The sequence below is a fragment of the Drosophila melanogaster genome, chromosome 3R (genome assembly GCF_000001215.4).
Source record: "Drosophila melanogaster chromosome 3R".
Taxonomy (NCBI): Eukaryota; Metazoa; Arthropoda; class Insecta; order Diptera; family Drosophilidae; genus Drosophila; species Drosophila melanogaster.
In genome coordinates, this window is record NT_033777.3 from 19,248,955 (window position 1) to 19,260,769 (window position 11,815).

The 11,815-nt window shown below is 44.6% G+C and overlaps 1 protein-coding gene across 2 annotated transcripts; it reads left to right on the top strand.

The window, feature by feature from the left end:
* The first annotated feature begins 7,822 nt into the window (after nt 1–7,822).
* On the top strand, nt 7,823–11,178 carry CG14280 (uncharacterized protein). Of its 2 annotated transcripts, none has more exons than NM_001300476.1 (7): nt 7,823–9,147; nt 9,356–9,770; nt 9,844–9,998; nt 10,059–10,167; nt 10,224–10,447; nt 10,502–10,619; nt 10,678–11,178. In NM_001300476.1, the coding sequence occupies exons 1-7, from the start codon at nt 8,752–8,754 to the stop codon at nt 10,926–10,928; spliced, it is 1,668 nt and encodes a 555-aa protein (NP_001287405.1). In that variant the 5' UTR covers nt 7,823–8,751; the 3' UTR covers nt 10,929–11,178. The 2 variants fall into 2 exon arrangements, with proteins under 2 accessions (NP_001287405.1, NP_650797.1); NM_142540.2 differs by having other exon boundaries at nt 8,312–9,147.
* The last annotated feature ends 637 nt before the right edge of the window (nt 11,179–11,815 follow it).

An 11,815-nucleotide genomic window follows, 5' to 3' on the forward strand; every position in this document is an offset into this window, starting at 1 on the left:
TAAAATTCATCAATTACTTACTATAAGAGTGCAATACCGTGCATCAGAAGAAGACCAACGAATGGTGAATGAAAACAACGTTTAAAACATTATACATGTATCTTGTTTAACGGTAGTAGATACTTCATATGTTTGCCCTTTAATTTGGCAGTTTTCATAACCCTTGAAGTGATTGCTCGTGTCCTTCATTTATTTATGTCCAACCCCCGATCTTTGATAAAAAGTTAATGAAAAAACCCCACGCCGCCAACAACAAAGGGACATCAATAAATCATCAGTAATAAAAGTATAAGGGAAATGAACAAGGATAATGCAAGGCAATCCTTTTGCCCGCCGCCAACAGCTGCTCACCCACTCCGCTGAAAAGTGTGAAAATGTCAGCGGCGACGGGGAGCTAACCCCAACTGCACCACCTCCCCCTCCGGCTATTATGCTCGCCCATTTGTAGAGTGGGCGCCATATAATGGCCAAAACGGAAATGTTGTTTGCAGCCAATTCATTGCCAACACACAGTTGCGAAACGGCAAATAACAAACAACAAACAGCATAAACACCCCCTGCAGGCTTACGCAGGAGCAACACCATCGCGCTGGATGGGAGTTGGTGGCGGCGCAGGGATCCAACTGTGGTGCAGTGTTGCGGTGGGGCAGTGGGAACAATGGCATCAGCAGCGGCAGAAACAGCAGAAGCTGCAACTGCAGACCGCAAAATGTGTTGCCACAACCCTCGGGGCAAACGAAGCTGGAGCAGGAGCCGCATCTCTTGGACCGGAGTTGTAGATGGAAACTCATAAGTTGGTCGTCTGGCAGACAAATCCTCGGAGCAAGTGCATTCATTCATTGGCAATAACAATCAAACTGCTGTTGGCAGTACACAATCCCTTTCCCTGCCCATCTCTGGATGCCATTCAACTTGTTTGCCCTGCTGCTGTTGCTGTTGTCGGCAGCACAAGCGAAAGCAACAACAACATGCTACATGCAACAGCAACAGCTATGGCAACCACAACGACGACGCCGTGCTGTTGACTTTAATATTTCGGTCTTCTTCGTTTATTACAATCCCACCGAAAGATCAAATAGTCTGAAATTCGACACAGATACCGGGAAATATCAGCTCTATGTGGGAAAGGTAAACCTTAACCAGTCACTCTTGGGAATCCGATAAAGGGGCCATAAATAGTACTATTTTCCCCCCTCCCCTACCATCAGGTTCTCAAGTTCAATTTGGCACTGCCGTTCGCCTTTATAGATTTACAATATTTACATAGTTGCATCGGAGTAGATAACACGGCGATAAAGAGTTCAATCGCATCGGTCTATTGGCCTGTGCGACGTCGCTTGGTGTTCAATCGCCGTTTGACTCTCGGTTTTTAAATAAATAATATTGTGTTATCATAGCAATAATCCATATCTGAGCGTATGTGCGTTTGTGTAATCATTGATTAAATAGTTTCTCGTTTACGATCTCACACTTTCACTTTATCGAACGCGCAGTGAAATGTGACTCAATCGGCGGTATCTTATTTGCGCGGAGTTAATCCTTCATTACATCTGGTCCTTGGGCGAGAGAATCTCCTCCAGACCAGTCACAACGTGGCCATGAAGTCCATCAATAATACAAGTGGCCATAAATCGGCGCCACTCCTCTCCTTCGAAATTGGTTAGATATCGACTGATGGCTATCAAGGGCGCCAGCGGCGACACAGAATGTCAACAGTTTAATAAATAAAATCAGTCAGCACCACCAGCCAGATGGGTTGCCAGCTCAGGCGCGCGACTGCAATTAAAGCAAAATAAAAAAAAAGACAGACAAAAAATGCCATCGAAAAGGGGCAAAGTCAAAGCCCAAGTGCGGCAAATGCCGTCTCGGATCACTCACATGTTGCTGCTGCTGCTGCTGCTGCCGCTGATGTTGCATGTGCCGTCGTGTGCGACAGGAGCTGATTGTCGCTGGTCCCAGATCGGAATCAGAATCAACGTCGGCATCGAAATCAGCGTCGACACATGCAATATTTGAGTCTCGACTGAGAATTATGATCGATTTATTATGCGACAACCAACGACGGCAGCAACAGCAGCAGCAGCATCAGCATCAACAACAGCAACATGGCCAAGTGGCTGTGACAGGTTTGGGCTCTTCGTCTCGGGTTCTTGGCCCACAGAATATGCGCAAGACATTGATTTTCGCCAGGTAATGAGGCAACTCATTAATCATTTTTTCGTTGCGCACTGGCTGGGGGATTATGTTGCTGTTGCAACAAGCACACCGCCAACTGGCAACCGGCAACCGGCAACGAGCAACGTGCAACAGTTGCTGCTGCCTCTGACGGAATGCTGGCAACATGTTGAGCGTGCAGCTGCAGCAGCAGCAGCAGCCGCTGCAGCCGCTTCTCCTTGCATCCTGGCTGGCTGTCTCCTCTTGTTCTCTGCTTGATTTTGTTAACCTTTTGACCATTTGAAGTTATTTTTGTATGCTTTACTGCCAATTTGGTGGTCATTGGCCATTCACTTGACTTGCGCCTGTTGCATGTCCGTTGTCTCTTGCCTGTCTGTTGCTGTTGTGCCGCAGTCGCCGTAGCTTTTGCTGTTGCTGTTGCGGTTGCTCTTTTTGGCACACAACGCACAATGTCTGACAGTTTGGCCGATTGCCTGGCCCCTGTTGCTATTCCTGTTGCCTTGATATTGCTCTTGGACTCGCCAATGTTGCTGTTGTCGCAGTCATCTCCTGGCTTGTGGCACACACACCGGTGATGCTCATCTGGCAGCAGGATGGATGCGCTCTGGTGGACCCACTGGATGCACTACAGCGGCGAAATGCAAGGCTACTTTCAGGGAGCTATAGATGATCACATTATATATAATAATGTAGCATTTATAGTAGACACCTTGTAGAACTATTGCCCAATCTTTAGGTGAAATATTAGGTAACCATCCCCTCAAGCTTAAGTTTTGGATTGCTTAGCAGAATTCATCCTAGATATAAATTTTACTTTACTATGTGACATATAGCTAACATATATATAATTTAACTATATATTTATTGATTAAACATTATTTATTACATTAAATATGATATCTTTTAGTTTCAGAGAAGGTGGATAATCCTGGATTACTGAAGGGTATCGAGTATGTACTTGAGTCGCTTTATTGCCACTTTTCTGCACTTGTCGCGCACAGTTGGCCAACTTGTAAATGCCTGTCGTTCCGGTCGTTTGGGTGCCATTAGCCTTCGCCTTCATCTTCGGGTCAGCCACACGCACAAATCCCGAAATTCTGGCAAAATTTCTTCATTTTGGTGAGCGACTCGCTGCCGGCTGGGACCTGCAGTTGTTGGCAATTATTTATAGTTTCTGATGTATTCAATTTATTATGCAGATGGTTAGAAAGTTGCTAAATACTTGATGTACGACTCTAAAATATTGGGTGTAATTTTTCTCCGACTGCTGAAGGAAGTTCGAGGGAAATCCAACCAAATGCAGATGGGTATATTAAAAATGCATGAGTTTTCCTTCAGTCGCCGAAGAAAACATTCAACTAGCAGCTAAATTTACGATTTTCTCACGATTATATATTGATGATTTGCAAAGGAATTCCCCAGTGGAATCTAAATCAATACGTGGCGTTAAAAACGTCGTTTGCTATCAAATTCCGCTTAAAGTTCATCACACTATGGATGGTAATTAATTACGAAAACTTTGCAGAAAAAACACTGTAGCCAGAAGCCAGCAATTAAACATAAATAACCGAGACAACTTAATTTTGAAGGTTGGCTATTCTGCAGGCGAGTCGATCGATCGACATGCAATTCTCTATGCATTAAAGTTTAAAGGCCAGCTAGAAAAAATCCACCAGCAGCAGAAGCAGCAGCAGCAAACAGCGAGGAGAAAAAAACATTTTCTAATTTATTAATATGTTTAAGAGGGAAAAAATCTATTTGGCAAACAAGACCGACTGACAGCTAACATAGATCGCGCTGGCTGCCGCAGACCATTAGAAAGCGATTAGATAGCGATACAGATACAGATACTGGATACTCGATCCCCCGAAAGACATATGTACATATGTAACCCACGAGCGGTCGGCCCAAGGAGCAGCGGGCAAAACAATGTCAGACCGCTTAGCCCGGTCCGCCGAACAATGGCAGCTAAACATGGCAAGTTAACAGTTTAATTTACCAGGAGACAAACAAAAAATGCCGCTACATGCTAGCCAGCGATATGCGGATACTTAATGTATCCGCCAGATACGTAACATAGAAAAAAGCGCGCTGCAAAAATAAAATACCGCTCTCAATCTCAGGACCTAACAAAAGCTGAATAGCCGAATAAAAAAAAATCGAGCTCAACTGCAGTTATCGCTCATTATGGATCGTGATCAATGGCGTGGAGTGTGTGTGTGTGGTGTATGAGAGCCCCCCCACCCCCCCCCAAAAAAAAGGAACCGCAAGATAAACGCACTCCGGAGTCCCAGTCCCCTGAAAACAAAGGCTCCCGGTCAGGCCAAGAAGTGTTGGCTGGCCAACAGGGCAAAAAGCCGAAAAGGCAACGGTAACAATCTGGTGGCCAGCGTTTTGGCCAAGCTTCCGCCTCGCATCCTTTTTCGGTCCTAATTTTGCATGCCCAGCATCGCAAAATGGAGCAGAGTCGAAATAACCAACGACCCAAGGCTAAATGACCGTTGAAGATTAGCCCAAACTTTAGGTTTTGGCCAAGAAGCACTTCAGGGAGCGCTACCCCAAACTCAAAACCCTTTTTAAAGCTTGGTCTAACATGCAATTTGCAGAATGATTTAATATCTGGAGTATTATGCCAAACCAATAGCTTAATTGGTGTTTTGTTAATTTGGTTTACAGATAAAATTATTGTTTTAAACTATAAATTACATCTTACAAAGTTCAAAAAAGTAAATTTTTCAATGTACCTTACATCCTCTTAATTTGCAAGATAAATACTTAACAAAATGCATTTAATTTAATTTATTCAACCTTTCAGGGATCAGTCTGCGTCTCCTATGCCAAACCTTGCTGCATTTCATTATGTTAATAAAGCATTTAATTAACGCACCATTTATGGCCATCAACCCAATCGAATGCAGTTTACTTTCCCGCCCTCCAACAGGCCCCTTCCTTAGCCCAGTCGATCCTTCCGCCGGTTCCTTCTCCTTCTCCCGTATCCTCATCCCCATTCACATCTCCATTGTGGTGCGTGCAGCGTATCTGAAAGGCAAGAAAAGGAAAAATTGAACGATACAGCTGCGGTTTAGGCGGCATTATGGCTAAGAGTTCCGCAAAAAACAACGAAAATAAAAAGGCAAAACAGAAAGCAAAAAATGCGGTAACCGCAAATGTTTTGCTGTAATTTCTGGTGTTTTTGCTTAAACGCTTCGATTTGGATTCGATATGCTGCAGATACAGATACTGATACGCTTTTAAGATACACTTTCAGTGCTCTTGGCCTTTTGCTTTTTGCTCCAGCGCCAAATGACATTGAAATGAATAGGGTTTTTCTTTGAGTGCTGCAAAAAATTGATGCCGTATCGGTTGATTTGGTATATAGGAGGTGGTTTTCGAATGTTTTTGTTACCAATTTCGGCATTGACTTTTATGAACCTGAGAACAGAACTTCATAAACGTCAAACAGTGTGGGAATACATATATGAAGTCTTTTAGCCTGATATATACATTTTATAAATAACAATTAAATGAATTATCTTGTATTAAAATGATAATCAATAATACCATATGAGTATTTATTTTCAGCAGTAGCAATGTTTTTGGAAATGTGCAAATGTATTTTATTAATTGGCACCTGTTCTTAAACTGGTTAGCTTCCAGAGGCTAAGCCATAAATATTTACTTCATTGACCTCCCGTTGGCCAACATCCCATGGAGCTTCCAGCCAAGTCCAACCAATCCTAAGTAGTTTTCTATGTCAACCGCTCACATTACCCACCCGATTTGGCGGCATTATAGCCATTTTCCATATTCATACTTTAAGCCCAAACGCACAGCTTCTCAGCTGTCAGGCGGAACAATGATAATTTCCAGCCAAAAACTGGCTTCCACAGCTACCAGCCGCCTATCCAAAAATACTCGAATGAGTGAAAAAGGAAACATTTTGGCTTTACCGTTAGACGGCTATAACCCATCAATTATATTGTAATGATGTCTGGGTTCAGCTACTCCAGCTACTTCTGCTGCAGTCGCATCTTCAGAAATCATGAGCAGGAATAGCAACTGGGCAACATGCTCATTATCAACGTCATCATTGGGCGGCGGTGGCGGAGTGGGGCTATAGACTGTTCTGGAGTCAGAGGCATCCACGTTTGAGTTCGGAAAGGAAAACTACTTATAGCACTGATGAGAATCGCGCCCGCCAAATCCACGCAGCTTCCACCTGGCTGACACACTCGCTGCTGCCAATCGATGCACTGTGAAAAAATGTGGCCAAAAGCATAACTCACGAAATGAATTTCAGTAAGCAATACCATGCAATACCATAGTGTTCAAATAATAATCTTTATTAAGTAACTTTGCGCATTGTTCAATACCTGTCTTTTCTCACAGTGTTCTTTAGAACTTTTTAGCCGTTGTAGCATTTGCATTCGAGTGTCCACTAAACGTCAATTAAGTGGGCTTTACCCACTACTCGGCATGGCGGGGCAGTTTGATTTGGTCGCCACTCCTGCTCCACCTCCACTTAACTGCAGTCCCTCCACTTTTCAAAAGCTTCAGGAGTTTCGCTCCAACTGCGATTTCCACTTTGCCCAGTGTACAAATACATAACATAACATAACATGAAGTAATAGCTTTAACAATATTGTGTACACAACGCTTTTGGTGGACGCAATAGGGGGGGGGACGCTATGGAGGGGGTTGTCTGGGCGGGAAGAGTCCCCATCGCCGGCACTATCGTTGTCGTCATCATCATCTGCATGTGCGAGCCGCTCCTCCAGTGGTTTTCCCAGTGGTCGTGGTGCTATATGTGCTGGCGGCTCCCTTTGTCATTTCGCCATGACGCATGCGTAACGTTCGATTTGATTCAATTAATGGACGGGAATTGTCTGTACGTGTGGTTTGATCAGGTTGGCTTCGTTTCGGTTTGGTTTTAGCATCTTTCTGTGCTTCGGTTTGTTTTGGAATCCAAGCAGACTGCGGGGCAGACTTTTCACAAGAATCTACCGATGGGTGGATACGTGGATGGCTGCGGACCTTAAGTCGCAGATGTGGCAGAAGCTGGAGTGCTGCGCAAATACATTAAGTATACTAAGCTCATACGTGTGGCAAGTTGAGTTATACGAAGAACACTTCGGCTTTTCATTGGGATTAATCGAAGGTAAATATTTATAAGCACATACATTATATTTTATTGTACAGCAATTGGTTGCAACGATTTGCACTCTACATCCTAATCGTATCTACGACAGAGCTGAGATCCGTCATCAATGCATCGTCAAGAATCTGCATACCAGTAATTGATTATACTCGAGTGCTGGATTAATGGAAGCTCTAGCCCCGATCATGATTAATTGCAAATTCATTTTGAATACGTTGTGCATCAATCACGAAATTCCAAATACGCCCCTTCGAAACAGCCCATTAAAAGTAACCGCTCATAATGATAATCTTTAAAACTAAACGCCCGCACTGTCGCGTCAAATGTATCTGCATTCAGCAGAAAAATGGCATTTTTACTCTTTTTTTTTTGTGCTGACTAGCTCATCATATTTTCCATAGTCAGGCTTTATTTGTCAAGTGCGCAATTATTTATAGTTATTTTTATATTTTTTTGCCAAACGCCAACGACAAGTGGCGGCAGCTGGGAGTTGTCGGTTTCCAGTTGGCAGTTACCAACTGTGCATAATCATACCAATTGCAATTGCAGTGTAGCTGGCGTTTGACGTTCGTCGCAGCAGCAATTAACAATTTTTAACCTTGTTGTGCATGATGCATGTGGCTGTGAGAGCACTCCGATCCTCCCATGATCCGTCGGCGATGATGATGATGATGATGATTATAGCGAGTGGAGGTGATGGTGGTGACGCTGAAATGCAGATGCTGGCGCATAAAAAGCTGCTAAATGTTTTCGAGTGCTCTTCTATTTCGCAATTAAATCGATTTCAGTTTCGATGCATTCCGTGTTTGCAATTTGCGAGACATCATCGACCTCAATTTGCATAATCGATTGGTGATTGCAGCGACTGACTGAATGTCGTTAGGCATTATTAATTATGAAAGTGTTATTCGACTTTCAGTGATGGCCCCACGGAGACTATCTTAATTTATAGATCGTTGCTGCAATCCGATATTCTCGTTAGCATTTAGCGCAGCTTCACGAAACTGCGACTGCAAATGGATTGTGCATTTCGCAAGTGCATTTTCCATAATCTGAAATGGCGTTCAGCACTCGGCACATTTAATTACTCATTTAAAATTAACACAAGTTCCCCAAGAGCTTGCTCAAATGCCTCGCATAACATTTACCCTGTTACCCACTGCAACTGCCGACGTAGCAGCAACATCACAAGTGCAATCAGAGGACCGTGACTTCGTTGTTTGATTGTTGCTGCAAAAGTGAAGGTTGAAAAAGCTGGAAAGGCGACAATTAATGCTCTGATAAAGCCAAAGAAAGATGCAACACGAGCAGCAGCAGCGGTGGATGCAGCAACTGACGCAGCAGCAACATGCGACAGCAGCAATTTTCAGCCGCAAGTGCAACATCTGCCACAGTCGCCGCGCGAATTTCCGTTAATAATGTTGTCAAAGCGTTCCGATGCGTTGATAAGCGCTTTCGTTTTGACGCTCTATTATGTGGGCGTGGCCGATGGGAACGAAGCATCCGACTTTGTGACAATGGGCGATCTGCGGAGAAGCAGGCGTATCCAGACGCATTTCTCGCGTCCCGGTGGCATGATAATGGAGGGCATTGGATTCCAGTACAGCATGCGATATCAGCCGGGATTCCACCTCCACAAATTGGCCCAGCAGCAGGCGGATGATGGGGGAATGGGCGGTATGGAAAATCCACCTGAGACGGAAGCACCAATGCCCATGCCCACGCCCGGAACACCACCACCTGAACCAGCTCCCACCGAGCCGGAGGAACCAGAGCCCACGATACCCATGCGTCCGACGACCATTCCAGTGGAGGTATGCCATACGATAAGGGTGTTTTCAAGACTTTAGTGCAACTCACTGTATAATCAAAGTGTCTAGAAAATTACAGTGAACAACATAAAGAACATATATACATAAGTGAAATTTCTTTCTTAATGTTAAGTGACAAATAAAGACATCGTGTGCCCGTTCGTTTCCATGTTTCCATAAACTTTGCCAAATATCTTCCTTTACTTTCTAGGAACCTTCACCACAACCACCCACAATGATGGTGCCCACACCGAGTGCTTCACCAGGGATGCAGCCTAGTTCTAAGCCCAGGCCAACTGGGAAGCCCTCAATGAGTCCGCCAGTGCCGACGATACCATCCAGCACCAAGAGCTCCATAATGCAGCCCCATCAGACCCTGAAGAACATCCTCTTCGGCTCGCCCATCAAGGCGAATCTCATCCTGAAGAAACCCAATGCACCGCGCTCGAAGGGCAAGGGCTTTCTCAGTCTGTTCGAGGTGATCAAGTTCCCCAACACGAAGTGCAGCGTGTCCATGGGCGACATCCGGAGCATGGAGGGCGTCTGCTACCACGAGTTCGAGTGCAAGAGTCTCGGTGGGATTCCCACCGAGAGCTGTGCCGAGGGCGTGGGCGTCTGCTGTGTGTGTGAGTGAAAGTACAGCGATCGATTTGCATGATATCGAAACACTCACATCTATCTAACTTCATTCACTTGCAGTCGTCAATGGATGTGGCGATGTCACCAGCCAGCAGATCCTCTACTTCGAAAGTCCCAACTATCCAAATGCTGTGCGCGAAATGATGATCTGCGTCCTAATCATCAATGTGAAGAAGGGAGTGCAGCAATTGCGGCTGGATTTTCAAATGTTCGAGGTGGGTGTTGCAATCTCAAATGCGTAGTCCTTAGCTTAATTGATTTTCCACAATCTTCAGCTAAGTCGCCCCAGCAATGGTGATTGTGTAGACGATCAATTTATAGTCTCCGGCCACAATACCAATTTCCAGATACCCATTCTGTGTGGCATCAACACGGGCCAGCATAGTAAGTGGATTCACATGGACTTATTCAAATGGGGATCAAACTTACTTATCTTTCAGTTTATATCCATGTTGGTGACTCAAACGAGGGCAAAGTGTATCTCTCGGTCTTTATGAAGGTATCGGGAGGAGGACGTTCCTTCAATATAAAAGTCACTCAGGTGGACGACAATTTGGCACCCAATAATTGTTTGCAATATTTCCACGATGCTGAGGGCGTAATAAAGTCATTTAACTATGATACGGATGGCTCAATTGTGGATAACCGAGAGGCTACATATTTTGTAAGCCAAATGCCTTCTAATTTAACTAACTTTAATAAGTTCTTATTGATCTAGAACAATTTGAACTATGCCATATGCCTGGCCCGCTTGAAAAACGTTTGCAGTGTGGCCTATAATACCGAACAACTTGGCGGTGATCAACCCGACTTTCAAATCATCAACAAAGATGAAGGTAAGATTCAAGATATTGTATTTCAAAGTAGCCTACTTAAACTAATACTGTGCAATAGCTGAGAACGATTTGATCTCCGATGGCCAGGCGGGAGCTGGCATCTTCAACTGTCCGGACGACTTCATAGCCATCAACTCCGTTCCACTTTGCGGAGAACGGTTTAACGATGGCCGAGAGAGCGACGACTATACCATCCATGCCACCGTCAGGGATACCGCCGCGGGTCCCATCATCCTGCCCTTCCGTACCGATTCCGAGTATGTGGGTCGCGGCTTTCGCCTGCTCTACAAACAGGAACTGTGTGCCTGAGATCCCGCTGCGATGTGCATGTCGATCACTGGTTCACAAGATGCATATGTTCCGCCGTCTTTGGGTCTGACTTGAATGTTCCGTTGTTTGGCTTAGATGCACAGTGGTAAATCTTTACTTATTTGTTTTTAATTTTCTGTAAGATAACTTATATGTTCTCTATAGTTTCAAAAGATAGTTAATGAAACAGTTGTAAAACACTTCTCAGATTATATATTTATTGAATTTAACATGCCTATTTATATCTAGAAAAGTCTAACCTCATTCAGATTAAACCGACTTTGCAAACATTAAGGTGTCTTTAGTGAGAAATACATTTTTTTTCTCAGTGCACATATGGAATTTAGCACGCTTTGGTCAACTGGAGGGCATCTGAGTTGGCAACTTCGGATTGGGATTGCGCGATGCGGTGCTGGGTCGATGGGAACGACAGTTTCCGTTCCCGTTCCCAGTGCTGCCCCCGTGTTAATGTGTTTTGTGTGATTCGAAGCGATTTGGTGGCTTAGTCTTGGCGCCGCCCACCCACCGACTGGGCGGTCCGCGAGTTCGTAGTTCACACAACATCCGAGCCACCAAAACGCAAGGGACCCGATCGAGTCGATTGGCGTTGGTGTTTGTTGACAGGTTTATTTCAAATTTTCACGTCTCGCCAGGGCAGTATATATGTATCCGAAAGATACTATGACGAAATCTATAACTTGCCGCATCACCATCGTCGCCGTTCCGTTCCGTTCGCTCGATTCGCGGTCTCTATGCTTAAATTTGTAATAAATTTGATTTTTTCCTTTCGATTGCGATTTTCCCTTGGCTCGGATTCGTTTGCCCCGCTGCTGCATGATAAAGTCACAATTAACCCACGCCTTTTTCGTAGCGGTACTCTTACATAT

Coding starts and splice junctions, on each gene's coding strand:
- CG14280 (NM_001300476.1), top strand. CDS start 8,752: ATGTTGTCAAAGCGTTCCGATGCGTTGATAAGCGCTTTCGTTTTGACG. Junction 10,168..10,223: donor CATCAACACGGGCCAGCATA/GTAAGTGGATTC, acceptor CTTATCTTTCAG/TTTATATCCATGTTGGTGAC. Junction 10,448..10,501: donor ACCGAGAGGCTACATATTTT/GTAAGCCAAATG, acceptor TTATTGATCTAG/AACAATTTGAACTATGCCAT.